Raw genomic sequence first — 16,585 nt, forward strand, 5'->3', positions numbered from 1 at the left:
AACTGAACATTCTTTGTAAGGACAGTTATCAATCTGAAATTAAAGAGTTTCACCTAAGTGAGAGAGAGAGAGAGAAAAAAAAAAGATTAAAAAAGGAGTTGGAAGACTGACCCCTTGATTTTAACAAACACTAATTGGTCCTTTAAAGGTACAAAATGTGACATGCTACACAATTCACAAAATCCAAAGTGAAATAGCTGTGACAGTGTTCACACACACACACACACACACACACACACAGTTGTAAGGAAAAGAGTAATGTTGCAGAACAACATTACAATCTAACTGTCTGATACAAACATGGGAAAAGCTAGTGTGAAAAGCTAATGTGAAACAGTTAGCTTCACACTACTTTTGCTCAGCCAAACTCAGATTTGAAGCAACCTTAACTCGTTTGGCCAAGGGTTCAAAAGTTCACCTCTGCCAGTCTGTTCTTGCAGGACCGCTTTCGTTTCTGTCTTGCCCTCCCCTGCTCTCTTGATTTTCAAAGGGATCTCAGCATGAATATAAGTGGATTAGCTCTGGAGTTTTTCTACCAAAACACTTTCATCTGGCATCATTTGTTCACGGCTCAGCAAGACATGGAGGGCAAGTTCTGGGGCGAGACAGACAAAGAGAAAGACACAGATGGATGGATGGATGGATGGATAGACAGACAAACAGATGGAAAGATAAAATAATAGACAGACAGACAGAAAGGCAGAACAATAGATAGACAGATAGATAGAATGAAAGACAGACAGACAGAACAATAGAACGATAGACAGACAGACAGACAAACAGAAAGTTAGAACGATAGATAGACAGACAGACAGACAGACAGATAGAAAGTTAGAACAATAGATACACAGACAGATAGAACAAAAGATAGACAGACAGATAGAACGATGAATAGATAGATAGACAGACTGATAGAACGATAGAGAGACAGACAGATAGATAGAAAGTTAGAACGATAGATGGACAGGCAGATAGAATGACAGACAGACAGACAGATAGAACAATAGAACGATAGACAGACAGATAGATAGAAAGTTAGAACGATAGATGGACAGGCAGATAGAATGGTAGAATGATAGATAGACAGACAGACAGACAGATGGACAGATAGACAGAGATAGAATGATAGACAGATAGAAAAATAGAATGAAAGACAGACAGACAGACAAACCGATATACTGAACAACAGACAGACAGATAGTTAGAAAGATAAATGATAGATGGATAGACAGACAGAGAGATAGACAGAACAATATAATGACAAACAGATAGAAAGGTAGAATGATAGATGGGTAGACAAACAGACAGATAGAACGATAGACAGACAGCCAGGCAGATAGATAGACAGAATGATAGATAGAACGATAGATAGATAGACAGACAGACATACAGACAGAACAATAGACGGACAGATAGATAGAAAGATAAACGATAGATGGATAGACAGACAGACAGACAGAAAGATAGATGAGAGACAGACAGAAAGATAGATAGTACGATAAACAGACAGAGAGACTGATAGAAAAATAGAAAGATAGACAGACAGACAGACAGACAGACAGAATGATAGACAGACAGATGGACAGATAGTTAGAAAGATAAACGATAGATGGGTGGACAGAAAGATGATAGAAGGCTAGATAGACAGACAGATAGACAGACAGATTGATGGATAGACAGATAGAATGATAGACAAGACAGACAGATAGAAAGATAGATAGACAGACAGACAGATAGATAGACAGACAGACAGAACAATATAATGATAGATAGACAGATAGACAGACAGACAGACAGACAGACAGACAGAAAGACAGAAAGACAGAAAGACAGACAGACAGATAGACAGATAGATAGACAGATAGATTTTCAAACAGCACATTTAGCAGACATGTACAATCATGAGTGAACACAATACTACTCAGTAAAGTCTTTCAAATCCAATTTAAAACACAAATGAGTTTCTGATCATCTCTTAACTCTGTAACCTCTCAACACCAGTTATCAATCAGGCTATCCTGCATCTTAGAGTGTGGCTGAACTCCATCAAACCGGAAAACAAAACTCAGCGTTGTTTACTGGTCTTTGTGAAATCATCCTTTCAGTATCTTAAGGTCCACAAAGGGTCAATGAAAGTGTGTTTTGATGAATAGAAGAGTGTTTCCCCAACACACAAACAGTAATCCAAGATAAAGGCCCACCTAAAGAGGCGTCGGACCGGGGCACATTATTGTGAGAGAGAGCGGCCACACTTTCTTGAACTGAAAAGGGTCACTCTAATTTGTCTTGCACTGTGGAGCAATGGAAGTTTTTCTATTTTACGACAGCAACTGACAGCTCTCAGAAAGCAAGAATCCAAAGAGACAAAGGGAAAAGGTGTGCCAATTCAGTCAATTCAAGAGAGAAAGACAGAGAGAGAGAGTGAGAGAGAGAGCTACAAAGCATTTTACAATGGCATGAGACCTTATAAATAACACATTATGACATAATTTCCCCTTCAAGCAAAAAACACATTAAAATTCAATTAAAAGCTATGTTTAAAAAAGCTGCAAAATCACTTAATTCTACGTTTTATTAAGGGAATTCACTGAAATAAACAGTTTATTTGCGCTTGGTGTTGTTTTAGCACACAGTTCGCTACACTTTATACAAATCAGATACTGGTGCAAACAAGTCGAAAATCGTGATTTGTCTGAATTGCTAGTAAATGCGAAACTGAACCGTAGGATGACCGCAATAATGAGCAACTGTGTACAAATCTGATTAATTTCACATTTCCACACATTCAGTAAAACACTCAAATCTCATAAAAAAACATGACTGATATGACATTTGTTAAATAATATTTTATAGCTTCTTACAAGTATCACTGCAGTTCCGAGGTGAAATGTCCACTGTGTGGCGCTAAAAGCGAGTTATATTTTCTCCCAAACAGATGAGGTTTTAAAGGTTTATGCTCTATCGAGTTTCAAATCAACAAAACCAACCTCCCTACCCTAAACCTTTAACCTAAACCTAACTGATAGTCATAAAAGGCAAATGTGAGATGAAAAATGCAATTGCTGAAGCAACCACGTTATTTTGTGGTGCTTCTATGACACTTTCAGATCACGTCGACTCGCGTGCTCTTCAGGACTCGTACTCTGTATCGCAAGTGCAATGCTCTATAAGTTGAGCTACCGTGCAATTTAATCGCAGATGAACTAGCTTGGAAATGTAGCTGGTTATTTTCTGCAAACGTTAAAATACATCACTATACAAGTCAAGTGTTTAGATGTCATAAGATTGCATTGTGTGAGGAACAGGGTGAAGGTAAGTGTTTATGAATGGATAATCTGCCATTTTTCTCGTCATTTGTGTGAAAGGAAATAAAAGTAATTATTTTAGCGCCCACTAGAGTTTCACTAGGAAACTGCCACGCTACGTATAACAAGCCACTTAAAACACATTTTGCTAAATTGTAGGTAACGTGTTTCTGGTAGGAATTTTTCGCTAACTGAGGGCACAAGAACATACAACCACAGTCTCAAAATGATGAGTGCTAGCTAAACGAGAAACTTCCCCTGCCGAAACTGTAGTCACAATTAGAACCATACACATTAATGTGATAATCCTTTTTTTTTTTAACACAAATATAATCAACGTTGCTTATGTCTACATGTATTCTAAACCAAAGATTAAAACAACACAGAACTGTTGTTGTAGCATTAAACCAAACAAATCACAGACGGCTGATTCAGTCTCATGACACAATGAATCATTCTAATCGCAGCTCAACTAATGGATCTTGGCAAGACAATGACGGGGAAATAAAACAAGAGAATAATGTCACAATTTTTTCTTTTTTCGTGTTTAATGAATGTCATAACCATAAGCTTTCCATAAATCATCAGTCAAAGACCTGCTAAAGTCGAACTCTCAATCTTCCATCCATCATATTAATGCCCCCCCCCCTCTCTCCATTCTCTTTGCTTGTCTCTTTCTCTTTCTCTCTCCCTTGCTCTTGAACACTTTCATTCTAGACATGCAGGGCTATGAGTCAGTCTTCCCATGAAGCATTTGTGCAAGACAGCCCTTCTGAGACTATATTATTAACATAAACAATTTGTATGAAGAGTTGTTTGGTTAGCTTAGATTTGTTTAACTTATCTTTTAATTTCCTATTTTAAGTCATAATGTTCCTTTGTTTGAAAATTTTCAAAATCTTTTGTTTAAATTCAATTTTAGATTTTAAATGTGGTCTTAGACTTCTGGACCTCACTGTACGTAATATTTCCAGACCAGCTAAATCACATTCGACACACGTCATATTTCTCAGAATTCATCTGCTCAGTAACAACAATGGGGGACAGGATTATTGAAAATAAATAAATAAAAAAACAACACAAAATGCTAAGAGCTTTGGATAAGGAGAGATTGGGAAATAAAGATATAAAGAGGAAAAACAGTTTTAGTGGTTAAGTTGATCAAAATGAAGAGCCCCTCAGTTGCCATCTGGTTCTCAGTTTTAATTCTTAGGTACCCAGCATGCATGCAAAGATTAAGGATTTCCCCGTGTTAACCTGGCAAAACATATAATCACAAAATACAGGAAAAAGCTCAAATCTCATAGTCAGAAATCCCAATGTTACAATAAGCATTCACAGGCAATTGTTTTTTATTCCATGTGTAATGGATGTGTAATTGTTGAATGGTTTTTATTGGCAGCAGAATAATGTTTGTTATTTTTTAGAACTTTTTGCTTATTTACAAAAAAACAAAAAACAAAACAAAAAATGAAACCAATAAAGAATAATGATAATAATGTGAAAATGTAAAAGCAGCAGTAAATGTGTTCTTTGCTAAGGCAAGAATCACTATTACCATTGTTCACACTTAAGGCCGGTTTATACTTCTGCACTGTTACATTTTTGGAGAGGTGCACGTCAGACAGAAGGGTAAGAGATTTGTTCAAATATTAAACTTCGGTAATAAACTCGTCTTGCACGGTTTGTGCTATAGACATAAATGATACCTCAAATCATGCAGCTTAAAAGGAGAGTTGTGTAGTATTACAGCAGTATTGCTTAGTGATGTAGTACATTTCTAAGCGATCAGGCTTAAGATTTTTGCCTGGCGAACAACAAAACTTGAAAAAATCCCATAAACTTACACTGAAGGTCGGACCGCAGCACTATCAAGGGAACAGAATACTATAGAGAATTTCACTTTGGCCAGTAAGCAACCACTCTGAATACCCTAGCAACTGAAAAAAAGATCAAGAAAAAATCATATAGACTTACATTGAAGGTTGGACCGCAGCAATATCAATAGAGACTTTCACTTTGGCCAATAAGATACAAATGCATAGCAACACACTAAAAACCACACAAAACATACTACTGCATAGTAAGGCACTAAAACCACTCAGAACACCCTGTAAAAGGGCATAGCAATGTCCTTAAAACAACGTAAAACACCCTGGCAACTGCATAGCAACACTCCAAAACCACTCAGAACACACTGGCAACTGCATAGCAATGCACTAAAAACATGAAGAACACCCTGTTAAAGGGCATAGCAATGCACTAAAATCAACACAAAACACCTTGGCAACTGCATAGCAATGCACTAAAAACATGAAGAACACCCTGTTAAAGGGCATAGCAATGCACTAAAATCAACACAAAACACCTTGGCAACTGCATAGCAATGCACTAAAAACCACACAGAATACCCTGTTAAAGGGCATAGCAATGCACTAAAAGCAACACAAAACACCTTGGCAACTGCATAGCAACGCACTAAAAACCACACAGAATACCCCGTTAAAGGGAATAGCAATGCACTAAAAACACCACAAAATCCTTGGCAACTGCATAGCAATGCAATAAAAACACCCAGAATACTGTTAAAGGGCATAGCAAGGCACTAAAAACAACACAAAACACCTTGGCAACTGCATAGCAACGCACTAAAAACCACCCAGAATACCCTGTTAAAGGGCATAACAATGCACTAAAAACAACACAAAACACCTTGGCAACTGGATGGCAACAGATTAAAAACCACCCAGAATACCCTGTAAAAGGGCATAGCAATGCCCTAAAAACAATGCAAAACACCCTGGCAACTGCATAGCAACACTCCAAAACCACTCAGAACACCCTGGCAACTGCATGGCAATGCACTAAAAACACTTAGTACACCCTGTTAAAGGGCATAGCAACGCTCTAAAAACAACACAAAACACCTTGGCAACTGCATAGCAATGCACTAAAAAACACCCAGAATACCCTGTTAAAGGGCATAGCAATGCACTAAAAACAACACAAAACACCTTGGCAACTGCATAGCAATGCACTAAAAAACACCCAGAATACCCTGTTAAAGGGCATAGCAATGCACTAAAAACAACACAAAACAACTTGGCAACTGCATAGCAATGCACTAAAAACCACACAGAATACCCTGTTAAAGGGAATAGCAATGCACTAAAAACAACACAAAAATCCTTGGCAACTGCATAGCAATGCACTAAAAACACCCAGAATACTGTTAAAGGGCATGGCAAGGCACTAAAAACAACACAAAACAACTTGGCAATTGCATAGCAATGCACTAAAAACCACCCAAAATACCATGTTAAAGGGCATAGCAATGCCCTAAAAACAATGCAAAACACCCTGGCAACTGCATAGCAACACTCCAAAACCACTCAGAACACCCTGGCAACTGCATGGCAATGCACTAAAAACACTTAGAACACCCTGTTAAAGGGCATAGCAACACTCTAAAAACAACGCAAAATGCCCTAATAACTCCATTGCAATGCACTAAAAACCACTCAGAACACCCTGTTGAAGGGCATATCAGTACTCTAAAAACAATGCAAAACACCTTGGCAACTGCATAGCAACGCTCTAAAAACATGAAGAACACCCTAGTAACTGCATAGCAACGCATTCAGAACAACACTAGCAACCACAACACTTGTGTGGAACAAAATACAATTTTAAGTGTTTAATGTAATAATTAATGATACAGTATATCCTATCAGGCAGCATCCCACTAAATGTCACAATTCATACCAGCCTTTTAATGAAAACTGGAATCTAATATTCACACATCAGATAGTATTTGTTCTGTTTACTTACAGCAAATGATGTTTAATTTACTCATCATAACAAATTATGCTACGATCCTTTGAATGATAGAGGATGGAGAGGGGGGAGAAAGAAACAACTGGTGCCATGACCCGGAGTATATAGACAGAGAGAGAGAGAGAGAGAGAGAGAGACAGAACCAGGAGAGAAGGGTGGGCAGAAAAGGGCGAGAGTGCACAAAGAGGAAGAGGAAGTTTAATTGGGGTCTTGTTTTAGTTGCCGTCACTCCAATAAAACAGTAAGTTTCCTGAGGCATTATAAGTGATGGAAACAATGACCTACATTCAGACTAAAACATCCCTTCCTCCCTGAAGAGACATTCACAGTCAGTTTACAATGATCCTGAGTCAGTTTACAAAGTAAACATATTTTGTCTGACACATTTTGCAATAAATCTTTAGTGCGTTTCACAATCTTTCATTTTCCAACCCCTTGTCTCCAACAACCGGTCTTTCCCAATAGACAAAATAAAGTCACACCCAACTGTTATGTCTCAAATATTGCGTTGTCTTCAAATATTTATTTGAATTTCCCATTTCACTAGGACGTAGTGCAAGTCATATTACGGATGCAAAATGCGAGGAAAATAGCATTACATTTCATCTAAAAAATTTTAAGATTACACACTACCCCTTTAAGGAACTTCCAGACAAAGATTTGATGCAGTTTGATTAGATTAGACATTTGTTTCAGTAATGTTTAAATAATAAAATATTTATTTGATTCTGTTGAGACATCAAAACTGCTGTTGGATAGCAATAATATTATGTTTGAATGCAAACTGAATGACAATAACAATTACCTCTGTAATAACATCAACATCATCATCACTGATGTCACAACGGCGATAATTATCAGTGACATCATTCAACAATTAGTCATTGTTATAAAACAACAACATACGATGATTTCGAAAATGCATATACACAAACATTTAATCTAGATCACTCAGTCAGTCTCTCACATATTCACCGTAACAGCCATTTTAAACTCACCCATCCATTTGATAAATTCTTTAAGCTTGTTATGTTTAATTATTCATGCCTGAGAGGAAGCCAGTTCCTGCAGAGCAGCACGTCCACGCTCGATTCGCCATTAAACGATTACGAGTCACAGAGACAATGACATATTTGTCCAATCATATTACAGTTTCAGATGCGTATTTGCTCAGAGTTTGTTTTTCATTGATAGAGTGGGCGCCCTCTGTGATATGCATCCAGGGCTGTTGGCCCACACAATCTGCCGCAGAATGAAAGTGTGGACGTATTGTTATGATATTCGTCCGTAAGCTGGAAGGCTACAACGAATGGATGTTTTAATAAGGGGAAGGACATCTGGGCCCACCACAAGCAACGAGAGCTTCGGCCAAAGGCTTTCAGCACAAATAAAGAACATGAACGTTAAAGTGCTGACCTTGGCGCTCTTTTACGTGAAACTAAAAACGAACAAATTAGCGAAAAACTCATTCTTCATGGCAATGGAATGTCAGTAATGTGTTGATAACAAGCCAAATAGCTTAAAACAAATCTAATCAGCTTGGGTATCTAAATCTGGGAACAGAAATACGCATATATGAAAACAAACAAATGCTAACCTAACCTCACTTAATGTAACGTAACCAAACTAACGTAACATAACCAAACTAACTAACTATTTATCTACAGTATCTATCTATCATGAAAGAAATGACTAGTAAGATTTACTTTCACAGGTTTTTGCACACAGTTTTTCCAAGTACAATTTTATGGTATAAAGTTGTCTACTTAACTTCATGACATAATATTGATTAAAGTAAGTAAATTTAACTTAAACGTTTACTTAATACATTTACTTTTATGTACAAATCTGATGAACATGGTACTTAAATAAACTTAAGTTGCCATTTTAACATTTCACATTTTGAACTTTCCTTAAAAATGTTTAATCATGTACCACGTGACATACAGAAGCCTTCCATATGCATGCTATGTAGTCTATTAAACAACATCATCTTGCATTACTGCCGATAAAATCAAGACACAGAGCTGCGCGTGTAGACCTCAACACTTGGTGCACAAAACAGGATGACAATCAACAGATAATTTTTTTGATCATGAACGGGTAATTTTAAGTAGAAAATGACCTTTGGACTGCACAAAACAAGAAGTTACCAAATGGAACAACAAAATCAACTATAAAAATGGTGCAATGGTTCACTTGCAAACAGTGAAAGCCTGGTGCATGTTTGGAAAACCAGTTTCGAAAAGTTAAGTAAAATGTACTTATTTTATTTACCTGTGAAATGTACTCAAATTAGCAAATAAATATAGCAAGGTTTTCTACTTTATTTAAATATTAATACATGATGATAGACTGTAAGGATAACAAACAATCATGAATGATACAGTATTTACTTATAATCTAGAGCATACATTTTCTAACTTCTATTAGAGTTCCTGTTCTGGTTGCTGCCAGCACGCTGCAAAAGTCTGTGTTTGTAGCTTGCCAGTCTGCTTAGCATTGCTTATTCTTATACGTTCATAGTTTTATCCTTTGCCATTTTACCGCGTGCTTCGTTTTTTCCCGCTTTTCTACTGTTTCAGCGCGCATCATTCTCAAACATCTGCTGATCAGGAACCACATCGAACCACATCGATCTCAAACACTCACCGCTCAAGAACAACCATTACAACAACAACAAACAATTGTGGTAAGTCATGGCATCTGCTCATCTTATTTCTTCCAGCACTGCATGCCACATTGTTTACTATAGCTTCTTCTGTCAGCAGTGAGGGATTCACATGTGATAAATGTAAGAAATTAGTCAGGCTGACGGAGAAGGTTAATGAGTTAGAGACACGCATATGAACGCTAGTGGAGGTCAGTGAGAAAGAGAAGCCGGTAGATGCTGTTTTGGACGCGGGTAGTACAGCGAGCAACAAACACTTTGGTTCTGGCTGTAGAGCCCCCGCAGCAGGGCGTTTGGGTGACATCTCGGTGGCATACTCGCTCAGCAAAACGACACCACTCTCCTGTTCCTGTTAGGGTTTCAAATCAATTCTCCCCACTCAGTGATGCACCCACTGAGAATCATGTTGAAAGAGCCCTTGTTATTGGTGATTCTGTTGTAAGGAACGTGGAAATAGAGACTCCAGCCACTATTGTTAAATGCATTTAACAATAGTTAATCTGACATCAGATCAAATTTACAAGTCCTGGCTAATGCTAAATGTAGATTTTCTAAAATTGTTATTCTTGTCGGCACTAACGATGTCCAGCTTCACCAGTCAGGGATCACTAAAGATAATGTGAACTTGCAAAAACTATGTCAGACACTGTAATATGCTCTGGCCCCCTCCCTGCTTGTCGTGGTGATGAGGTTTACAGTAGATTAGTGTCACTGAATGGCTGGATGTCTGAGTGGTGTCCGGAGAATAGCACAGGATTTATAGACAATTGGAAGCTTTTTTGGGGTAGACCTGAACAAATAAAGAGAGATGGACTCCATCCCTCCAGGGAAGGTGCCGCTCTCCTCTCCAGTAATTTGGCTCATAGTCGTAATAGTGATAGTATTTGACTAACACTGTTCGGGAGGCAGACACACTCACTCAGTTTAAGTCTAGACTAATGACTTATCTATTTAGCCAGGCATACACCTTATTTATCCATCAACTCACAATTAGGCCTCTTTAGTTAGGTCTGCCAGAACCAGAAACATTTCTCATAATCTATAACTCTGCAATAAATGAAATGGCATCTACACTAATATTATTCTATTTGTTTCCCTGTCTCAACCTCAGGATTCATATCATATCCATTCCTGCTTTGTGTCAGACTCCACTGCTACATGTCGCTGAATGATGATGACATACTACAGCAGGTGCTAGCCAGACATCACTTCAGTCTTTTACGATAGACTTCAGAGGATGAACTGATTCCAGCTCCAACTGTAAGACAATGGATAATCCATATGCCTCTGCCTGAACCTTGGATTTAGGATGGACCCCACTGACCCTCACCGAAATGACCTGCCGGTTGAACTGCGATGCACGTCATTGATCTCTGCCTGCATCACCTTTGTTTATTTATGGACTACACTCTTGAAATGGAATACATAGACTATCAATTAATTGCCAACAAAAGCCTTCATCAGCCAACTAACAAAGGACAATTGCATCTATGTGAACTTCTGCAGTTAATCCAGGATGAACTTCAAAGACATTAGTCATTAATCTTACAGTTCATACAAAATCTTTGTTTAAACTCTGGACCTTAACACTTACTTAGTTTAATCATTTAAACCATGGCTTGCACTGCACACAAATAACTAATATTGGCATTATATTCATGCTGTTTAGCCAGAGGGGAACTGGCCCCCACAGTGAGCCTGGTTTCTCCCAAGGTTATTTTTCTCCATTAACCAACATCTTATGGAGTTTTGTGTTCCTCGCCACAGTCGCATTCGGCTTGCTCACTGGGGTTATAAATACAATTATAATTTAACTATTTATTTTTATACACAAATTACAATCACATTTAATCAAACTACACAATGCTGACTCTAAGACTTTACAGATCCATCCATTCATCCATCTATCTATTTGTGATAATACGGCACAATGGTCATGACCTCTGCGTATTGTTGTTTAGATATCCATAACAATGACACAAACTCATTGGTTCTTTGCCTGCACGGATCATCAAGTGTTTGTCCATTTTCGATATGGCAGTCTAACAGTTTAACGTAAGAGCCCCTAATTACAACCGTTTTGAGATGTTTGTGTTTTTATTTGTCCTTTGCATAATTCAGGATTATGATCCTTTCCACTGTGTCACAACAATCTGACCCTGCACACTAAAATATTACATCACCACATTCAAAAGAACACACACACACACACACACTTATTATGCTATCTAGACAAACATCCATTTATTTGGAGTTAATTACTATAGACTAACCCTACCCTTAAAAGAAAGCTTTTTGCATTTTTATAATAAAAACATTATTTACTGTATTTAGGAATCGTTTTTCCAAATGAGGATGTCCCAAAATGTCCCAAAAGGGAGGTTTAGTCAGATTTAGCCCAATTTTGGGGATAATTTTGTCCCCAAACACACAACATCAGTTCGCTCCATGTGAACTCACCTGAGAAGAAGTTCTTAGCTCGCAGGTAACTGACACTCAAACGCAGGATGGAGAGTTTGTCCAGGCTGCTGGTAACCTCTTCGGGAAACGGAAGGAGGCTGGCCAACTGGTCCAACTCAGAGTTTAACCGGTCTCGATGACGTTTGGATGGGTTTGATTTCACACCTTCAGCTGGGGACTGTTTCACCCTGAGAACAAGAGCACACTTTGTGAAAACCATATTTTAAGATCATATACAGCACACACATTTGTCCTTCTATTATGGTGGGGAATAAGGATGTTTTCTATCCCAAAACCCTACCCCTATAAACATAGCCCTCACAGTAACCTTTTTTAATTTTATTTTTATTATTAATTAGGGTAAATTTTTTGTTTTTTTTTCTATTTTACACCATTCTCCTCATGGAGACCTTTGGCTGGTCCCAACAATGTAAGCAAATCCTGACCCACACACATACAGAAAGCTAATTATAATAAAAATATAGGCTACTAACCCTACCCTCAAAAATAACTTTTTACAATTTTGTCCCTAAACTAGAGCTAAGTACTACACATAACCACACAAACATCACACTAGTCTGTTATTGTAAATACACTAATTTAGTCAAGCAGGCAAGTGACTAGGACCAAATCTCAAACAATATGTAAAACACATGTATGAAATGGTTTTCACTGATATAAAAAGTCACATCCTTGTACACAAATGGAACATATATTTCAAAATACTACAAAAATGTCCGTTTTCACATATGCAAAATATAGTTTCCCAAATACTAGTGGAATTTTAATATATATATATATATATATATATATACTATAATGATAATATATGAATTATGATTTAATGTATGTTCACATATGGCCATATGAGAATTTTGTAATGGTGATTTCATCACACAAAAGACACAAAGGTCAGATGAAAAAGGATCATCTGTGCATCATTTTTGTGCATAAAATATTTTATAAATCTTTTTTATAATCGGTGTATAACTACGTTAAAAAAATTATATATATATATATATATATATATATATCGCAATAATTATTAAATATCTTATATAATATTTATCAGTACAGATTGCAGTCGAAATCCATTTACTTTATATTAATAATAAGCAATTTAAGCAATGTTGCACACGTATAATCGAACGAAAAATACCGATCGACCTCGAATGACTCGCATTTGAACGTAAATTAGCGGTCACCCTACATTAAAAATATTAAATAAAATTAAATATGAATAAATATTTAAATAGAAACATAAAAATAAATGTTTTTTTTTATTAAAAATATAATAAATATATAATAAAATATTATGGCAGATTTTTTTGTCCGATTTTCCAGCTTGTGCACAGCAGAATTCGGGAGTTTAGATTTCATTTCATTTAAAGTAGCTACTGCAACTTTTTGGTCCTTGTGTTTCATTTGAACGAAAAATGCCAACGAGTTACATAATTTGACTATTGTACCAAATGAGCAATGAAGCCATGATGCATGAAAATAAATATGATGCATATGTTTATACATTAAACACTATATTAACACAAAAATCCTGTACTGCAGCAACGGCTTATAATATTCATACCGATACCGATTATATGACCTTAAGTGGAATAATAACAGTGAAATATAAATATTTATTTTTGACAGATGGGCCTGTAAGAGAGATTACATTCAATTTAGGTCAAATTATCATTAGTGTAGCCAACTGTATTCATTTTTTTTTTTTTTTTTTTTTTTTTGGCCAGAAATCAACATAAAAACTTTATGACAAGTACATTTTTGCTTATTATTTGTTTGTATTATCTACTGTTGGGTTAATCATTCAGTTTACATGCACTAAGCATTGAGTGAATACATGCGTCATACACACTTATTTCCAACTTACGTTCTTTGCACTGGTTTTCTCCTTTTCCGTCCTGCATACATGTTTAAGACTCTTCAGATCCAAAAAAAATTCAACCCACAAATGATAACCAGACCCACTAATACACGGGATCCCCTCTGTCTCTTTTGACGTGTACAAAAAACTATAAATAAACAACAAAAATCACAAAATTCGCTGTGCAGGTCATGGGTGTTAAAATCCAAAGTCGACGTTCAGTATATAAATCATAATTATAATATTGTTGCTTTGTGCAATAAAAGGCACCAATGCTGCAACATAATTGCAAAAAAGTTGTCCTTTCTGCAATTTCAGCATTCAGATGCACAGTGACAGCAGGTGCACATCCGCTTCTTTATTATATTCTTCACCCTTAGTGCGGCGGAGTTTGTACAAACAACCCTCCAAAGTCATATTCATGGATAAAACAATAAATTATAATCTATATATACACAGTGTGGGCAAAATAATCCAAATCCAGAGTCATAATTTGTCCCCGCTTCGCGTCTAATTCATTATTTTGCCCGAGCTGCTCCACTAAGTACCCCAACTGCGCGCCCCCGACTAGTCAGGTTAGCGGCACGCGCACTCGGTTGACCGGCACAGATTTGCGCAGGAGCGCGCGCAGAGCTTCACAGGCCGCGACTTAAAGGCAAAAGGGGAAAATCTCCTAGGATACAGGACGTCAGAATTTACATGCTAGCTGCCCTGCGATTGGTCAACTGAGATCTATATTACTAATGCTGAAAGCTTGGCTCATTAATATTAAATACGTCACGTGCGTCCTCCTGCATCCCTGTCTGATTTGCTGAAAGGCAAACTGGCGCAAATCAACTGGCGAATTTAACGAATCCTACTATGGCTCATGAATATTAATTGATTATTAATTAAAAAATTATTTTTTTTGCATACTAAAGCCAATTTTTGTAAAGACTTCATTTGTATGCCAAAATAATGTAATGCATTTTAATTGTATTATTATATATATATATATATATATATATATATATATATATATATATATATATATATATATATTAATAATTATTTAAATGTAACTATTTATAATTATTTAATCATTATATGTTTAATTATTTTTTGAGTAGCTTTCTCAGCAAATATTTTTGTTTGCAGTTAATTGCAATTAATTAGTCAGCATACCATGTAATTAATTTGATTAAAAAATGTTAATCGATTGACAGCCCTAATATACTGCATATATACACTACCGGTCAAAAGTTTTGAAACACTTGACTGAAATGTTTCTCATGATCTTAAAAATCTTTTGATCTGAAGGCATATGCTTAAATGTTTGAAATTAGTTTTGTAGACAAAAATATAATTGTGCAACCATATTAATTTATTTCATTATAAAACTCAAATTTAATAATTAAAAAAAGAAAAGAAATTGATGACTTGGACCAAATAATAAAGAAAAGCAGCCAATAAGTGCCCAACATAGATGGGAACTCCTTCAATACTGTTTAACAAGCATCCCAGGGTGATACCTCAAGAAGTTGGTTGAGAAAATGTCAAGAGTACATGTCTGCAAATTCTAGGCAAAGGGTGACTACTTTGAAGATGCTAAAATATAACACAGTTTTGATTTATTTTGGATTTTGTTTAGTCACAACATAATTTCCATAGTTCCATTTATGTTATTCCATAGTTTTGATGACTTTACTATTATTCTAAAATGTGAAAATAATTATAATAAAGAATGAGTAAGTGTTTCAAAACTTTTGACCGGTAGTGTGTGTGTGTGTGTGTGTATATATATATATATATATATATATATATATATATATATATATATATATTTAAGGAGGCACAAGTCAAAATTAATATTTGTGGCAATCAACATTATGCCACAAAGGCTGTCAATTGAGCTTAACTTGTATTGAACCTGGATTAGTACTTTAATAGGAACGTTTCACATACATAAATTAAATAGTCTGATTCCAAACATTTTGACTTCGTCCATCAAATAAAGTAGCATAGCTTGTTGTTTAGCCACTGTGCTCAGTTCATCCAACATGAAGTTCAGAGATTTTCTAATCTCCTCCAACACTTCCTCTACTGCATTACCGGTTTTCTTCGGTGGCATTTTTGTTTTTGTCTTCGTTTTGTTAAGTTTGTTTCGCATCACCATGTTCAGCATTTATTGAATATAATGATGGTATTAAATAAAAGTTATTTTAGGATCACAGCAAAGTCACTTGAAGTATATGCAAGCTTCTGGCTTTAAACACACATCTGTTTATCCACATGAACTTCCAGGGGAATAATGAATAAAAGATGATTCAAAAGAGTTTGTACATCTTCCCCAGTTAGTTGTAAAATGCCTTATAAAATCATGGCCAAATGCACCGTGTTGTAACAAGGATATCCATATACAAGCTCTTATAAAAAAAATATTAAAAATAG

General features: G+C 36.2%; 1 protein-coding gene across 1 annotated transcript in view; it reads right to left on the reverse strand.

The window, feature by feature from the left end:
- LOC127438489 (aryl hydrocarbon receptor-like) overlaps positions 1–14,616 on the reverse strand; it is a 68,285-nt gene extending 53,669 nt beyond the window's left edge. The window contains exons 1-2 of the mRNA XM_051694119.1: positions 14,162–14,616; positions 12,274–12,461 (exon numbers count right to left, since the gene is read on the reverse strand). Coding sequence (XP_051550079.1) covers positions 12,274–12,461; positions 14,162–14,202 — 229 coding nt within the window. The 5' untranslated portion in view covers positions 14,203–14,616. The remainder of the gene's footprint in view (positions 1–12,273; positions 12,462–14,161) is intronic.
- Between the last annotated feature and the right edge of the window lie 1,969 nt (positions 14,617–16,585).

The sequence above is a fragment of the Myxocyprinus asiaticus genome, chromosome 49, assembly GCF_019703515.2.
Source record: "Myxocyprinus asiaticus isolate MX2 ecotype Aquarium Trade chromosome 49, UBuf_Myxa_2, whole genome shotgun sequence".
Classification (NCBI taxonomy): domain Eukaryota; kingdom Metazoa; phylum Chordata; class Actinopteri; order Cypriniformes; family Catostomidae; genus Myxocyprinus; species Myxocyprinus asiaticus.